Below are 18864 nucleotides of genomic sequence, written 5' to 3'. Positions count from 1 at the left end.
TTGTTCACTGCTACATCTTCGCCTCTAGAACAGTGTCTGATGGTTAATATTTGTTGAATGCATGAATGAATTAATGATTGCTTACATTTCTGAAATCTGACTCGGCCTTACTCATTTTGGTTCCTTGGATGTGTGATTACCTTTGACTGTGTGTTGCTCGTTCCCACTGAAAGGTTGTTTTCATGATTTCCCTAAGATGAAAGCCTTTTTCCTTCAGAGAAGGTTTGCTTTTGGTTCTGCTAATACTTAGGGGAGCTACCAGTTTGGTGCCACTTGAAATACACTGCTTATGTATTCTTGGATCACTCTAGTGATGGGCATTTGGACTGAATCCATGAAAGGAACCAGCCCACGGTTACAGTGTCTCAAGGATGTGTTTCTTCCTCCTCTCCCAATTCTCCTTAGCACCAAGACAACTCTTTTTGCAGTCCCTAGCATTGGGGTGAGGTGGTAGGTTTGCTTTCAGGAAGTCCCCTTTTAGGGCCTCCAACTCCTGTTGGTAGGACTTCCAAATCAGCGACATTGATGGTCCAGGCTTTGGCCTCTGGATCCTTCTAGGGCTCTGAAGTTCACTCAAACCCAGCTCTGTTCCTCTGCTGAGTTTAGTCTGGACCAGCATACATCCTCTGAGCAAAACTGGGCCATTTGCCTGTCTGGTTTCTTGCTATCTCTTGGTTTGGGGGGTTTATATTCCTTATTGTCATCCATTTCATATCTTTTTAAAAGCTCTTGTCTATTTTTAATATTTCAACTCTCATTTCTAGTAGTTGTCTGCAGTGGGAAGTTTCATCATCCAAATAACCTAGCCTGCCATTAGCAGAAAGCAGAACTCTTTTTTTCCCTTGGAAGTATATTGTGAATCTTTTCCACACCATCATGTATTCTCTACATCATTTTAAATAGCTGCATAGTATTCTACTGTAAGGACATAACCTAATACTAATACTGCATATTCAGTCATTTCCTGCTTTTAGTCAGAGAGTGGAGTTGTTGAAGAACGGGCATGTAGATGTCTAAGTCTTTTGAGATGCATTGCCAAAAATGCCCCACAGAAAAATTGTGCCCTGGTGCCACTCCACCTTGCAGAGTATAAGTCCAGGACCATTTAAAATGTACTGTTTATGTTTTCAACTGGAAACCTGGATCCAGTGATTTAAATGGGAAAGTTTAAAGCCTGAGCTTGAAATCAACGTGGTAGGGGAGTTTCAGAGCAACCCAAAGTCAAATAAGTCAGTACCAGAGTTTCCCTACAATGAACAGGGCGAGGAGAAGATAGTGACTCTGCCCCAGTCTGTAGGCAATGAGTCAGTACTGGCCAAGGTCAGCCAATGCAGAAGAGTAGAGTGCTATCAGGTAGTGAAGCTGCAAGGGAGTTTCAAGAAACACTGACCACTAACTGCATGGCTTCAACACTGTTGCATCAAAGGGTAAAAATGAGTCATGCTCTCTTATAATGCAATTGAAATGGACATTCTGGTTTAAAAATGAGCAAAGGCATCAAAAACTATTAGAACTAATAAATGAATTTGGTGAAGTTGCAGGGTACAAGATTAATATACAGAAATCTGTTGCTTTTCTATACTCTAATAATGAAAGAGAAAGCAAGAAGACAATCTCGGTTAAAATCACAGCAAAAATAATAAAATACCTAGGAATAAACTTAACCAAGGAGGTGAAAGGCCTATACTCTAAAAACTATAAAATACTGATGAAACAAAATTGAAAGTGATCCAAAGAGATGGAAAGATATTTCACATTCATGGCTTGGAAGAGTTAGTATGGTTAAAACGTCCATACTTCCCAAAGAAATCTACAGATTTAATGTAATCCCTATGAAAATACCCATGACATTTTTCATATAACTAGAACAAATAATCTTAAAATTTATACGGAACCACAGAAGACCCTGAATAGCCAAAGCAATCTTGAGATAAAAGAACAAAGCTGGAATTATGACTCTTCCTGACTTCAGACTATACTACAAAGCTATAGTGAGCAAAACAGCATGGTACTGGCACGAAAACAGACACAGATTAATGGAACAGAATAGAGAGCCCAGAAGCAAACCCACACACTTACGGTCAGTTAAGCTATGACAAAGGAGGCAAGAATATACAATGAGGAAAAGACTGTCTCGTCAGTGAGTGCTGCTGGGAAAACTGGGCAGCTACATCTGAAAGAATGAAATTAGAACATTTTCCCACATCATATACAAAAATAAGCTCAACGGATTAAAGACCTAAATGTAAGACCAGAAACCATAAAACTTCTAGAACAAAACATAGGCAGAACACTCTCTGACATAAATTGCTGCAATATTTTTTTGGATATGTCTCCTGAGGCAAAGGAAACTAAAGCAAAAATAAACAAATGGGACCTAATTAAATTTAAAAGCTTTTGCACAGCAAAGGAAACCATCAACAAAATGAAAAGACAACCTACTAAGTGGGAGAAAATATTTGCAAATGATATAACCAGTAAGGAAGGTGTTAGTATACAAAATAGATAAACAGTTCACACAACTCAATATAAAAAAAAAAAAAACCCAAAACCAAGACAATTAAAAATGGTAGAAGACCTGAATAGACATTTTTCCAAAGAAGACATACAGATGGCCAGCAGACACATGAAAAGATGTTCAACATTGCTAATGATCAGAGAAATGCAAATAAAAATGAACAAATGATACGAGCTAGCAATTCACAAAGAGATATACCAGTTGCTAAAAAACATCAAGTGATGCTTGGCTTCCACTAATTATTAAATAATTACAAAAGAACAAAAGCAGATAGACACAAGTTTTTGCCTGTCAGATGATCAACAATTTAAGTTGGATGATACCCATTATATTGGCAAAGGGAGTACAGAAAGAAATATTCTGTATGCATACAAATTGTTGCAAGTATTTTGGAGGGTGGTTTGATGATTCTTGTTCATATTTTAAATGCACATAGGGACCATTCCACTGTGAGGACTTTACCCTAAAAATGGTCTTTTTAAAAAATATATTAATTTTATTTATTTAATTTCTTTATTTTTTTGGCTGCGTCAGGTCTTAGTTGCAGCCATGCGGGATCTTTCGCTGCTGCGTGCGGGCTTCTCTAGTTGTGGTATGTCGTCTTCTCTCTAGTTGTGGCGTGGGTTTTTTTTTTCTCTCTCTAGTTGTGGCACACCGGCTCCAGGCACACCTGGGCTCTATAGTTTGTGGCACACAGGCTCTCTCCTTGAGGCGCGCAAGCTCAATAGTTCCTACAAATAGTCTTATGAAAGTACAGTGAGATATTTATATAAAATACTGCAGCATTGTTCATAAATTTATCTAACTAGGGGGCTAGTTATATAATGCTACAACCATACAATGCTGTGCTATCATTAAAAATAATGAGGTGTATCTATCTGTGTTGATATGGCAGCACCTCCAAGGTATATTATTAAATGAAAAAACTCAAGGAACAGACCAATATTTATAGCATAATCCCATTTGTAAAAATAAAAATAAATATATATACGATGTTAAATGCATACTTGTTTTCTTGGGTGATACTTAAGCAATCATTAACAGTGGTTTCCATTAAGGAAGCAGAGGTTAGGTAGGGGGCAAAGAGACTTACCTTTAATTTTTTTTTCTTTCTATAGATTTGACTTGTTTTCAGTGTGCAAGTTTTCATTCATGTTCATTTGTAGAAATCAAAAAATTTTCCAACTAATATTTTTGCTATTATTTCTTTTCATTTTCCATTTTAAAACTTATTCACTTCCTAGGCTAGAGACATTTCAATGAAAAGCACAATTAAACAAAATTTAAAATTGCCTCAAACTTCTGTCTAGGTTAGCTTCAGCATTGTCTTAGAAGATGAAACTTATGTGAAAAGAAACAAATGTGGTGATTCTGCCCACCCCTCCCCACCTCCCAATATCTGTTTTAGGTCAAAAGGAGGTAGGCAGGATGGAGTGGCACCTCTATTAACTCAGAGAATGAATCCAAGGATCCATTTCAATGTGTTCAAAAGACATCCTTGAACAGCTGATTGGGAGATGACGGTTGAGAAAATCTAACCGGTTCATTGGTTTTTGTTAGCTGTGTTCATAGCTGTGATCAAATATCTCTGAAGACATGGTTATTTGCAAAGTGCTCCATGGTAAAATAATGGCTGAAAGAATGAATTTTCAACAGGATGGTTTTTCATTGAGCAAGGTGTCAACAGAGAGAAATTTTGTGCCTAGGAGGGGGCTGGCAGGTAATACTTCAGGGAACCGAAGCCTTAAGTGTTAGAATAATGAAGAGCAAAGCATAGATAAGATGGAACAATTCATCATGCAATTAAACGAAAAAAAAATGGTGCTCATGGGCTTCCCTGGTGGCGCAGTGGTTGAGAGTCCGCCTGCCGATGCAGGGGACACGGGTTCGTGCTCCGGTCCGGGAGGATCCCACATGCCGCGGAGCGGCTGGGCCCGTGAGCCATGGCCACTGAGCCTGCGCATCTGGAGCCTGTGCTCCGCAACGGGAGAGGCCACAGCAGTGAGAGGCCCCCGTACCTCAAAAAAAAAGAAAAAAAAATGGTGCTCAAAGTTGGCTCATTTAGCAGGTATTATTTGAGGATGAACTCTCATAGAGCAACTGCAAGGCACAGCAGTGATTGTCACAAGTAAATTTGTGAAGAGAATGGTAAATGAAAGTGAATCTGAAAGACGGATACAGAAGACATCTCAGGGACTGGGACTCACATAGTTTCTGGAGCTGATGAAAATTACAGGTTGCTGGTAAGAACAACATCATTGGTACCATCAGGCAGGCATCTTTTTGAGAGAGTTCAATGCTGTCTATTTCTCAGACCATAAAGATGTCTGGGTGGTGAGTCACTGATACTTCCACGTGAAGCAAGAGACCATTTCTCAAAGAAGAAGACACACTGGATGAAATTTCCACCAGTAGTATCTAAAAATATTGTACCTGACAGTCCTTTGGCTGCATTCATCTTATGAGTATCCTGATAGGATTTCTAATGGACTGAAAAATCCACCGTAGAAGAGACTGTCTCTCTGCCCGTTGTGAAACATTGCAAACTACCTGGGTGGCTCCACTATCCTTGGGTTTGTGGATATTAGCCCTGAGGTAAGGGAAATAAGGGAGTGTCAGGAACTGGTAAGCACTGAGAGTAGGATGTGTGAAGGAAGGGAGGGAGGGAAGGAAAGAGAATGAGAAGCCAGGGGAAGACTGACCGGACCTCCAGAACTTCCTATGTTCAAGGAGCTGGCAGGGAGGAGTTATATTACCGAATCCTGGGAAGAATCCTTCCCAAAATGGAAGGATTCTACAGTGTTCCTCCTTCTTAGAATCCCTCTCTTGCCTCCCTCAAGGAAGTCTTACCTTCCTTAAAACCCCACTCAAATCTCACTGTCTTTACCATCTTTAGATCCCCCAGTTGGATTTATTTATTTAATTATTTCCCCCAGCTTTATTGAGGTGTAATTGACAAATAAAACCGAATATATTTAAGGTGTACAACATGATGATTTGTTTTATATATATGTATGTATGTATGTATATATATATATATACACACACACACACACACATATTGTGAAATGATTACCACAATCAAGTTAATTAGCACATCCATCACCTCACACAGTTACCATTTTGTGTGTGTGTGTGTGTGTGTGTGTGTGATAAGAGCACATAAGAATGGGGACTTCCCTGGCAGTCCAGTGATTAAGACTCCACACTTCTACTGTGTGGGTTCGATCCCTGGTTGTGGAACTAACATCCCACATGCCACGCAACACAGCCAAATAATTAAAAGAAAAACAAGAAAACAAAGCCATAAAGCACATAAGATCTCTCTTAGCAATTTTCAAGTATACAATACAGTATTATTAGCTGTAGTCACCATGCTGTACATTCTATCTCCAGAACTTATTCATCTTATAATAAAGTTTGTACCTTTTGACCAACATCTCCCCATTTCCACCACCTGCCAATCTGGGAACCACCATTTTACTCTCTGTTTCTATGAGTACAACCCTTTTAGATTGTGTTACAAAATGGTATTTGTCTTTCTCTGGCTTATTCAACTTGGCATAATGTTCTCCGGGTTCATCCATGTTGTTGCAAATGGTAGGCTTTCCTTCTTTTTTATGGCCGAACAACAACATTCCAATATAGTATATGCATTAAGGGAATATATATCACGTTTTCATTATCCATTCATCCATGGATGGGCGCCTAGGTTATTTCCATAACTCGGTTATTGTGAATAATGCTGCAGTGAACATGGGACTGCAGGTATCTCTTCCAAATATTGATTTTGTTTCCTTCAGATATATACCCAGAAGTGGGATTGCTAGATCATATGGTAGTTCTGTTTTTATTTTTTGAGGAACCTCCATACTGTTTTCCATAATGGCTATACAGTTTTATATTCCCACCAAAGTGCACAAGGGTTCCCTTTTCTCCACATCCTCACCAACACTAGTTATTTCTTGTCTTTTTGATAATAGCCATTCTAACTGATGTGAGGTGATATCTCATTGTGGTTTTGATTTTCATTTCCCTGATGATTAGTGATGTTGAGCACCTTTCCATGTACTTGTTGGTCATTTGTATGTCTTCTATGGAAAAATGTCTCTTCAGGTCTTTTGCCCATTTTTAAATTTGATTACTTGTCTTTTTGCTATTGAGTTGTATGAGTTCCTTATATATTTTGGATGTTAACACCTTATCAGATATATGGTTTGCAAATATTTTCTCCCATTCCTTAGGTTGTCTTTGCATTTTATTGATTGTTTCCTTGGCTATACTTTGATGTAGTCCCACTTGTTTATTTTTGCTTTTGTTTCCTGTACTTTTGATGTCATATCTAAAAAAATCATTGCCGAGACCAATGTCAAGGAGATTTTTCTATATGTTTTCTTTTAGGTGTTTTATCATTTCATATGTTATGTTTAAGTATTCAGTCATTTTGAGTTAGTATTTGTGCATGAAATAGGGTTTAGTTTTGTTCTCTTGCATGTGGATATCCAGTCTCCCCAGTACCATTTATTGAAGGGACTATCCTTTCCCTATTGTGTATTCTTGGTGCCCTTGTCAAAGATTAGTTGACTGTTTCTGTGTGGATTTATTTCTGGGCTCTCTATTTTGTTCCATTAGTCTATGTGTCTGTTTTTATTCTGGTATCATACTGTTTTGATTACTGTAGCTCTGCAATATAGTTTGAAATCAGGAAGTGTGATCCCTCCAGCTTTGTTCTTCTTTCTCAAGATTGCTTTGACTATCTGGGGCTGTTTGTGGTTCCATACTGAATTTAGGATTGTTTCTTCTATATCTTTGAAAAAATGCTACTGGGATTTTGATAGGGATTGCACTGAATCTGTAGATTGCTTTGGATAATATGGATATTTTAACAATATTAATTCTTCTAATCCATAAACATGGGATATCTTTCCATTTATTTGTGTCTTCTTCAGTTTCTTTCATCAGTGTCTTATAGTTTTCAGTGTACAGATCTTCCATCTCCTTAGTTAAATTTATTCCTAAGTATTTTATGTTTTGATGCTATTTATTGTAAGTGAGACTGTTTTCTTAATTTCTTTTTCAGATACTTCATTGTTAGTGTATAGGAACTCAACTGATTTTTGTATGTTGTTTTTGTATCCTGCAACTTTACTGAATTTCCTTATTAGTTCAAACAGTTTTTTGGTGGAGTCTTTAGAGTTTTTTATATATAAGATTATGTCATTTGCAAACAGGGACAGTTTTACTTCTTCCTTTCCAATTTGGTTGCCTTTTATTTCTTCTTCTTGCCTAATTACTCTGGCTAGGACTTCCAGTACTATGTTGAATAGGAATGGAGACATAGGCACCCTTGTCCTGTTCCTGACCTTAGAGGAAAAGCTTTTAGCTTTTCACCATTAAGTATGTGATGTTAGCTGTTGGTCACCCAGTTGGGTTAATCTCTCCCTATCCCCGACATCTCCCATCTTTTTTTTAGTGTCGATTATAATGTTTTATATTAGCATTGTTTATGTATTATGAGAACACTCCTGTATTCCCCACCATACCTAGCACAGTTCTTTACCAACAGAGCAGGCTCACTAATTGGTGATCAGTTGGGTTTGTTGAATCTAGTACATTTAAAATATGATTAATTGTACAGCATTTTTCTCCATACCACTGTAGGCATACCGTCATAATATTCACCATGAAAAGTGAATAGCTGTTGAGTGTTTTGAAACTCTACCTTTGAAAGTGTACCTTTTCCACTCTCAAAATAGAAAATAAATTATATAATGTTGTATGGTAATAAAATAAAGGATTATGAATGATAGATAATAAAGTGAGTTTGAGACCTGTATTAATCTATTATTGGTGTCCTTGTCCATTCTGTGTAGTCAGTTCAGCTTTCGCCAGGACAATACGAGCTAATTCCTGCACCAGTTCCCAAGCATGCTTCCAGGTAATTATATACTTATTAAATTGCTTTTACTAATTTCACTCATGCCTTTCTATTTACATGCTTAACCACCAACACTAATGACTTTTTTTTTTTTTTGGCTGCGTTGGGTCTTCGTTGCTGTGCATGGGCTTCTCATTGCTGTGGCTTCTCTTGTGGAGCCTGGGCTCTAGGCGCATGGGCTCAGTAGTTGTGGTGCGTGGGCTCTAGGGCACACGGGCTTCAATAGTTGTGGTGCTCAGGCTTAGTTGCTCTGTGGCATGTGTGATATTCCAGGACCAGGGATCTAACCTGTGTCCCCTGCACTGGCAGATGGATTCTTAACCACTGCACCACCAGGGAAGTCCCAACACTAATGACTTTTAAACCTCATTTATGCCCATCATATTAGATTAGCATTTTTAAAAATATTTATTATTTATTTATTTGTTTGCGCTGGGTCTTAGTTGCGGCTTGCCGGCTCCTCAGTTGCAGCACATGGGCTCCTTAGTTGCGGCAGGTAGGCTCCCTAGTTGTGACTGGCGAGCTCGTTAGTTGTAACACGTGGGCTCCTTGTTGTGGTATGTGAACTCTTAGTTGTGGCATGCATGTGGGATCTAGTTCCCTGACCAGGGATCGAACCTGGGCCCCCTGCACTGGGAGCACAGAGTCCTATCCACTGTGCCACCAGGGAAGTCCCCAGATTAGCATTTTAAAATATTTAATGAGAGACAGGGAATATGTTAAAGATCCTCACATTAAAAAAAAATAAATTTAGAAGGTCATATCTTTTTTTGTTTTTTTAATATAGGAGCTTTGTATTTCGTTCTACAGTTCAAAGGTTTCCAACAGGCTGCTTCACTCCTGTAAGTATGTTGGTAGACAATTAACTCGTGATGAATTTGATGTTTAAAATATGCCATGATTCCTTTTTTTTTTTTTTTTTTTGCGGTACGCAGGCCTCTCACTGTTGTGGCCTCTCCTGTTGCGGAGCCCAGGCTCCGGACGCGCAGGCTCAGCGGCCATGGCTCAAGGGCCCAGCCGCTCCGCGGCATGTGGGATCTTCCCGAACCGGGGCACGAACCCGTATCCCCTGCATCGGCAGGCGGACTCTCAACCACTGCGCCACCAGGGAAGCCGGAATTAAATACTTTTGAGACTATAAAACCAGGAGAAAATATATTAGCATATATCTAATTTTAGGATAAGGCTGATTTCTGAGATAACAGCAGTGGATGAATTGCAAAGGAAAAGAAGTCTTAGATTTGATTACATAGCATTTTGAATTTTTTGTACATCAGGGAACAAACTGTAAACAAAGTTATTAATAGGCAAATGTGAATTAGGAAAAGTATTTTCAGCATACATGGCAGATAAATGGTTAATGGCCTTATCTGAAATTCTCTTGATGATTTATAGGAAAAACACCAATAGAAAAGTAAAACAGATGAAGGCAGTGAATAGACAATTCATAAAATAAGAAATTCAGATATCCAGTAAAGGTGAAAAAATTTTTATTTCACTAATACTTAAGTGTGAGAAACTAAAAAGCTAATTGAAAACCTCTGTATGTGGGTGGTGTGGTGGGCTAAATAATAGACCACAAAGATGTTCCCACGTCCTAATGCCCAGAACCTATAAATGTTACCAGATGGCAACAACTTTGCAGATGTGAGTATGTTAGGCATCTTGAGATGGAAAAATTATCCCGGATTATCCAGTGGGCCCTAAATGCAATCACAAATGTCCTTATAAAACAGAGGCAGAGGGAAATTTAAGAAAGGAGGAGAAAGCAATGTGACCAGGGAGGTGGAGATTTGAGTGATGCGGCCAAAAGCCAAGGAAGGCGGCACCACCAGAAGCTGGAAGAGGAAGGGAATGGATTCTAACAGCCTCCAGAGGGACCACAGGCCTCTCGACACCTTGATTTTAGCTCAGTGACATTGATTTGGGACTTCTGGCCTCTAGGACTATGAGAGAGTAAAATTCTGTTGTTTTAAGCCACCAACTTTCTGGTAATTTGTTATAGCAGCCACAGGAAACTAATACAGGTGGGGAGTATTTCCAGGTGGATTTCACAGTAGACTGATAAGATGAGGACTGGCTTTTCCTCTCTGTAGCTCATAAATGTTTGTATCTGTTAGGCTTTCTCTTTTGACCTTCTCAGTTGCTTCAGAATGACTCCTCAGCCTCCTGCCTAGGCTATCAGCTGGTTGCCAGTGTTCTGGTTACTGAGTGGGGGGAATGGGCTGTGCTGGGGTGGTGGTGTCTCACCATTCATTATGCAGAAGTTCTCTCTCTCTCTTTTTAATTGAAGTATAGTTGATTTACAATATTTTGTTAGTTTCAGGTATACAGCAAAGTGATTCTGTTTTATATATATATATATATTTTTCAGATTATTTTCAGTTACAGGCTATTACAAGATATTGCATATAGTCCCTGTGCTATACAGTAAATCCTTGTTGCTTATCTGTTTTATGTGTAGTAGTTTATATCTATTAATCCCATACTCCTACTTTATCCTCCCCTCCACCTATGGTAACCATAAGTTTGTTTTCTATGTCTATTCCTGTTTTGTATATAGATTCCCTTGCATTATTTTTAAGATTCTACATGTGAGTGATATCGTATGGTATTTGTCTTTCTCTTTCTGACTTCACTTAGTATGATAATCTCTAGGTCCATCCATGTTGCTGCACATGGCAATATTTCATTCTTTTTTATGGCTGAGTAATATTCCATTGTATATATACATACCACATCTACTTTGTCCATTCATCTGTTGATGGGCATTTGAGTTGTCTCCATGTTTGCCTGTTGTAAATAGTGCTGCTATGAAAATTGGGGTGCATGTATCTTTTCAAATTAGAGTTTTCATGTTTTCCAGGTATGTGCTCAGAGATGAGGTTGCTGGATGGTATGGTAACTCTATTTTTAGTTTTTTAAGGAACCTCCATACTGTTCTCCATAGTGGCTGCACAAATTTACATTCCTACCAACGGTGTAGGAGGATTCCCTTTTCTCCACATCCTCTCCAGCATTTGTTATTTGTAGACCTTTTTAAAAAATTTTTATTTATTTATTTATGGCTGTGTTGGTCTTCGTTTCTGTGCGAGGGCTTTCTCTCGTTGTGGCAAGCGGGGGCCACTCTTCATCGCGGTGCGTGGGCCTCTCACTGTCGCAGCCTCTCCTTTTGCCGAGCACAGGCTCCAGGCGCGTAGGCTCAGTAATTGCGGCTCATGGGCCCAGTTGCTCCGCGGCATGTGGGATCCTCCCAGACCAGGGCTCGAACCCGTGTCCCCTGCATTAGCAGGCAGACTCCCAACCACTGTGCCACCAGGGAAGCCCTATTTGTAGACTTTTTGATCATGGTCATTCCTACCAGTGTGAGGTGATACCTCATTGTAGTTTTGATTTGCAGTGATGCTGAACATCTTTTCATGTGCCTGTTGGCATGTGCCTGCCTATGTCTAGAAGTTCTCTTAATTCCTGTTTTCAGTAAAAGCCCCTTTCCTAACAGTGCCTGGGGCTCCTGGGTCCAGATCTCTGGCTCAGTCTCCCTGGAAATGAAAACCTCCGTCTCCTACAGGGATGAGGGAAGGGTAGCTACCTGACTGCTGGGAGTAGGTAGGTAGGGACCTGGGGAAAAGACACTCAGTCAATCTTCCTGCTTTCAGCCTTACCCTCACCTCCACCTCACAGGTGTCTAAAGCCTGAAATTTCTGAGCTGTTCTTGGATTCTGTGGAGCAAATCAGCCTGCTTCTCATCAGCAGGCCGTCTCCACACACTGGGCTTTAGCATTCTCCACGCTGCTACCTCAGGGACCACTCCTCCACACCATTTCACATCTTCCCCAAACACATGATCTCTGTTGGCTGTTGTCTCTTCGCTTGGTTGTGTGTGTGTGTGTACAGGTGTATATGTCTGGGGGGAGATAGTTGTGCCTTTTTTATTTGATCGGGGAGGAATGGAGATAAATGCATGTGTTCAGTTCGCTTTGGCAGCAAGTAGTCAAGACATCAGTTTTTTTTCCCCCCACTGGCTGATACTGTGTTTCCTTTGAAATGCATGCGTTAAATGAATGCCATGAGTTAATAATGATTTATTTACTAGTAGTAGACGGACTCAGTTAAAATTAATTTGGTTTTAGTTCAGGTTAGGCATCCTGAAGGATGAGCAGCCTGGTATGTGAAATAGCACAAAGCAGTTGATTCTGACAGCTTTTGCCTTTGTTCTCGTTGCTTTACGGAGGAGAAGTTTTTCGGACATCCTTATTCTGCCGTTTTCATTGATGTCACCTCATTCATCCCATTTTATAAATAAAAGTGATTCACAATTTGAAGCATCCTGTCCTTCAACCAAATGAAAAGAATACTTTCATGGAAAATGTTCCAAGACAAAGAAATAGCTCGGGGATGTGATTCATTTCTGTCCTAAACACACACTCCCGGAGCAGACTTGCGGGTTTGTTAGATCCACAAACTTGTAAACGGCACAGAGCAAATGGCTTTGATCCCAACGGTAGGAGATGGTGGCACGCAGTGTGAGTGTGGTGAAGAAATGATGCTTGCTAGGAGGACATCATCCCAGACCTTCCGGAGATAAATGCATTAATCCTTAGGCCTTTATCTGGAAACTGATTTGATCACTTTTATCATTCAGTTTCCTTGTTCTAGATATTAACGTCATAGTCATAGAACTGTCAAGGACTCTTAGAACTAGAAGAAACTTAACTGTTCTGCTGGGGTCAGTTTTGATGATGGTGGTGACCATCATTCACTGGTTTTCTGGTGCCAGGCACAGTGCCCAGTGACTGACATACCCCATATCATTTCATCCTTACTGCAGTGTGGGGAGGGTGCTATTTATCATCTCTCTTTGATAGTTTAGGAAATGGAAGGCAGTGGCCCAAGGTAGAGCCAGGACTTAGACCCAGTCTATGGTGACTCAGAACCTGAGCTGCACCGTGAGTGGGCTTGACCAAGTGACTTGCTTAATGTCTTTAGATGTGTAGAGCTGATCTGGGGTCAAATCCAAGTGGCAGACATTGTACCGTCTCTGGAGTCACGACTCCCCACTGATGACTGAGGCTTATTCATGGGGCCGGGTTGGCCTGCTTGACCCCGTTTGCAGTGGGATGAGTTCTGTCTCCTGCGAGGCCCACATGCCAGCCCGCCTACTGGGCCTTGATCATCGAAGATCCTTACGATGGAGGGCCGCAGCTTAGGCTCCCGCTGAGAGCCTTGCTACACTGGCTTTTCTTTTCTTTTTTTAACTTTTTATTTTAATAAATAAATTTATTTATTTATTTAATATTTTGGCTGCGTTGGGTCTCCATTGCTGCGCGCGGGCTTTCCCTAGTTGCAGGGAGCGGGGGCTACTCTTCGTTGCGGTGCGCGGGCTTCTCAATGCGGTGGCTTCTCTTGTTGTGGAGCACGGGCTCTAGGCACGTGGGCTTCAGTAGTTGTGGCTCGCGGGCTCTAGAGCGCAGCCTCAGTAGTTGTGGCGCACGGGCTTAGTTGCTTCGCCGCACGTGGGATCTTCCTGGACCAGGGCTCAAACCCGCGTCCCCTGCATTGGCAGGCGGATTCTTAACCACTGCGCCACCAGGGAAGCCCTAAAAAATTTTTTATTGAAGTATAGTTTATTTACTATGTTGTATTAGTTTCAGGGGTACAGCAAAGTGATTCAGTTATACGTACACACATATATATACATATATATTTTTTTCAAATTGTTTTCCATTGTAGGTTATTATAAGATATTGAGTATAGTTTTCTGTGCTATACAGTAGGTTCTTATTGGTTGTCTATTTTATATATCTATTTTATAGTGTATATATGTTAATCCTAAATTCCTAAAGGACATTTTCAAACATGTAAAACTTCATAAGAATTACCTCCAAGATACCCTTTTTAAAGATGCCATTGGTGATAAAATACAGCAAAACAAAGGAGTAATCCAGAAAGAGTAAGGGATGGGATCCAGGAGAAAGTGGATCCAATTTGGCAAAGTAGTTAAAAGATGTCCCCAGTGGACCACTGTACAGCAGGCTGAGAGAGAAACCAATCCACATTTGAGAAAGAAACAAAAGAACTCCAGAAGGAATGTTTCTAAGGAAGAAGGGACTCAAAAACAGCTGATGTGATGGGAAAATTTAAGAAAGTATGTATAGCAAAGTGTGCAAGTGAAAAAACAAGGCACTAATTAACTCCAGGTAAAACAAAAGACGGTGCAAGACAAGAAATCATATTATATAACTTGACTCTGCAAGGAATAATATTTATTTAGTAAACATTGGTTAGTGATTTAAAATGCTATTTTGAGTGGATGGGGAGGGAGAAATAGTGGATAGAGCAAGAGAGCCATATCTTCATTTATTCCAGGACATCACCAAGAGATAATTTCTAAAATATAAATTAAAGAATAACAATATGAACATATTATTTAGTGATAAGGAAATAACTTCCAGAAGAACAACTAAGAGTTAAAAATAGCTGTCTTAGGCTCTCTAGAACCTGCTCAGACATGTGTGCCTAAGACATATGTGGAAAAGATGTTTCTAAGAGTGCTAGTTGCCTAAAAGAATCAGAATAGTATCATTTCAGTGAACGAACTGTGTTCACCATCCTGTGCTGCCTGTTATACACTCTTAAAAACAAAACCCATTAGGGAATGAAATTGGAGAGGGATGAGACCAAAGACTTCTGTTTTTCATTATAAGGCTTTTGGTTCCAGTTGATTTTTAAAACGATTTTTATCTATAAAGTGAATAAAATATCTTAAAATTTAAGTAAAAATATATTTAAAAATTTAAGTTAGAATAAAAATGAGTGAATAAAATTTGGAAAATATAGAAAATTATATTTTTAAAATTTCCTATTACTCATAAGCAACCAATAATGTTAAGTAATTTTCTCCCTTTTTTTCTGTGCAGTTTTAAAAACATACTTGTGATTATGGTACACTACAATTTTATATCCTTTTTTTCAATTAGCGTATGTACCACTTTCATGTTATTAGAAATCCTGTTAAACTTTCTTTTTACTGGGTAAATAATCAAGTTATCACATCTCAGTTTATTCACCCATTCTCCTGTTGATGATTAACCTCGTTTTCAATTATGCCTTATACAGGAGTCTTCATTATCTAAGTATAACTTAACCCACAAAAAAGACCTATTAAGGTGAACCTACTTTAAATGGAATCAAAATATCAGAGTAATCAATAAAGTTATTGAACTTTACTGAAAAAGAGTTAAACTAAATGAACCTATCTATGAAACAGAAACAGACTCACAGGCATAGAGAACAGGCTTGTGGTTGCCAAGGAGGGGGGCGGTGGGGGCAGGATGGATTGAGAGTTTGGGGTTAGCAGATGCAAACTATTATATATATAAAATGGATAAACAACAAGGTCCTACTGTAGAGCACAGGGAACTATATTCAATATCCTGTGATAAACCATAATGGAAAATAATTTTTAAAAGAATGTATATATGTATATATAACTGAATCGCTTGGCTGTACAGCAAAAATTAACACATTGTAAATAAATCGTACTTCAATTAAAAAAAGTTAAATGAAAAATCATGAAAATATAACTGCAACTATGTACTAAATCATATTAAAAAAGGAAATTGTGTTGATTTTAGTTTATTTTTTCTGACAGTATTTTATGATAGCATAGTGACATCCTTCATTTCATATTTGACATTCTAATGAAATCATAAAGAACAAATTTTAGAAAAAAATATTTGAAGGTTCATCAGTTTTCCCAAGGGTGTCTTCTTTGAGATTGTAAATCATTCTTTACTGGAGTGCCAATAATGTCACAATCCTTGTCCAGCTTTTCTTCTTTCTTTTTAACTGATCTAACTTTGCTGGAACCTCACTGGTCAATCAAAGACTGTTCCTGTGATTTAGGCACTTCATTACTTACATCAACTTCACGAAATCTTGCATTATTTGGTAAAATTTGCATTTTCATGTGAAGTGGATTTGCATTTTATTTGCAGTGTGTTGTTGAATATTTAATGAGGGAGAGAAACTGACTCACAAAGAACCTCACCTGTCTGCGGTGGTGGATGCTAGTGTTAAGCAGGGAGGGATATTTGAATAGGATATACTTTTATTAGTGGTCAGCTCTTTGGAGAATTCTTTTGTGCTATGACAAATTCTGTCTACATTCACAGCTTTGTTATGCAAGGACAATGGTGCTGAATACATAGATCAAAAGACTAAGACAACGCATAAAGTCTTTTCTAAACTTGGGAATCATTTTTTATAGATCATCACAAATAGGATTTACTAGAGTAGAGATTATATACAGGTTCTTGATCTGTTTAAAAAAGTAGTACATTAATTTATATATCTCCACCGGCAATCAAGAGAGTACCGGGGGACTTCCCAGGTGGTACAGTGGTTAAGAATCTGCCTGCCAGTGCAGGGGACGTGGGTTCAAACCCTGGTCTGGGAAGCTTCCACATGCTGCGGAGCAGCTAAGCCCGTGTGCCACAACTACTGAGCCTGTACTCTAGAGCCCGCGAGCCACAACTACTGAGCCTGCATGCCACAACTACTGAAGCCCGCGTGCCTAGAGCCCGTGCTTCTCAACAAGAGAAGCCACCACAATGAGAAGCCTGCGCACTGCAACAGAGTAGCCCCTGCTCTCCACAACTAGAGAAAAGCCCGCTTACAGCAATGAAGACCCAATGCAGCCAAAAATAAATAAATAGATAGATAGATAGATAGATAGATTAACAAAAGAGAGTACCGGGACTTCCCTGGTGGTCCAGTGGTTGAGACGCTGTGCTCCCAATGCAGGGGAACTAAGATCTCGTGTGCCACAGAGCTCGGCCAAAAAAAAAAGAGTGCCTATTTCACAAAATTTTTATAAATCTTGTTTATCGTTGTTAATTTGATGGCAAAAGAATGATATCTCATTATTTTAATCTGTAGGATCAGAGGCTACACATTCTAATTATTTGTTAGCCAGTTCCTTGTGGCCCTTCTTGCATACCTTCTGGCCACATTCTTTACCCAGCTATCTATTGGGTGGAGCTTTAACATTCTTTTTTGTTGATTTGTATAAACTCTATAGTGAAGAGACATTAGCAGTTCTATTTGTGGAAGTTTTTCAGGGATTTTTGCCTTTTACTTTGTGTTTTTTTATATACAGAAGTTTAAAATGTAAAATTTTTTTTTTAAGTTTTTTTGATATGGACCATTTTTAAAGCTTTCATTGAATTTGTTACAACATTTCTTCTGTTCTTTGTTTTGGTTTTTTGGCTGCGAGGCATGTGGCATCTTAGCTCCCTGACCAGGGATGGAACCCACACCTCCTGCATTGGAAGGCGAAGTCTTAACCACTAGACTGCCAGGGAAGTCCCTAAAATGTAAAATGTTTATGTCATCAAATTAGAGGGTTTGTAATCACCTTCTGGAATGTAAGGTCCATCAAAGAAGGGGCTGTCTTATTCAATGGTGCTGCAAGGTCCCCAGCACCTAGGACAGTGCTCCAAAAACGTGTTGAATGAAACCTATGTATCCTTTCCTTTAACAAATTTCCAATTTTCCATTCCTTTTGCATGTGTCCTTTCCACCACTTAAAAAATTCTCTCCAGAGACATGACGTCACTTTAATTTTCTTTGGTTTTTTTTTTGGCATTTTGGTTTTTTTTTAACCAACTTGTCACTCTTTAATTCTTCTGAAATGCATTTTGTGTAAGGTCACAGTGCCACTTGAGCCCTGTTGATTTAGGACAGGTTGCCTCACCGTTGGTATACATGAAACCTACGATCACCAGAAATCTGACCTGTAGATCAGGTGCAATAGAGTACGACAACCTATAGACATTCACCAAGTCACTTTAAACCCTTTAGGGAATGAGGCAGGTTATAAAAGATGGATACATACAGGTGTGTATCTCTTCCTTCTTTCTTTCCATCATCTGTGAAAATTAGCTCATTGAAATGTGTTAATCATTTATGCCTAGAATCTCCAGGAGCAGCCTATCAAAAAATGAGTGGATGACCATGTGAAGGCATGGCAGATTACTACACCATTTTTTAGTTGTAAAAAGTACAGTAACTTGGAATTTGAAAATCCTCTAGGGTCTTATGTGCCTGAAGGCCCCTCCATGTGGATGAGCCATTATCACTTGTTAAAAAGATGCAGCCTTCTTGTTTATGTCAAGGATTCCATTGATGAATTACACTTTGTCCCAAGGTGTAGGTGGCTCTCAGGAGCAGCAGTTGGGAAGGGATTTGTCTGGTTGGAAGATGGTTTCTAATCTTCAGATTACCAATGTAAGGTTGCATACTTATTGGCTATTTCAGTTATTGTTGAAATAATAATAATAATTGATTATGGATCAGCATAATTGTTTTGTCCATAGGAAAGACTGTGAAGAGTGTTTATGTGAGC

At 39.2% G+C, this 18864-nt stretch overlaps 1 protein-coding gene across 1 annotated transcript in view; it reads left to right on the top strand.

The window, feature by feature from the left end:
• The window catches only part of STPG4 (sperm-tail PG-rich repeat containing 4), a gene marked incomplete at its 5' end in the record, with an annotated part of 42884 nt that overhangs the window by 8034 nt on the left and 15986 nt on the right, over positions 1 to 18864 (top strand). Inside the window, 2 exons of the mRNA XM_082852412.1 lie at positions 8392 to 8456; positions 9244 to 9298. Coding sequence (XP_082708538.1) covers positions 8392 to 8456; positions 9244 to 9298 — 120 coding nt within the window. The remainder of the gene's footprint in view (positions 1 to 8391; positions 8457 to 9243; positions 9299 to 18864) is intronic.

The sequence above is a fragment of the Leucopleurus acutus genome (assembly GCF_964270905.1).
Source record: "Leucopleurus acutus genome assembly, chromosome: 12".
NCBI lineage: Eukaryota > Metazoa > Chordata > Mammalia > Artiodactyla > Delphinidae > Leucopleurus > Leucopleurus acutus.
Note: the sequence above shows the minus strand (reverse complement) of the source record. Positions and strands in the feature narration are given on the sequence as shown.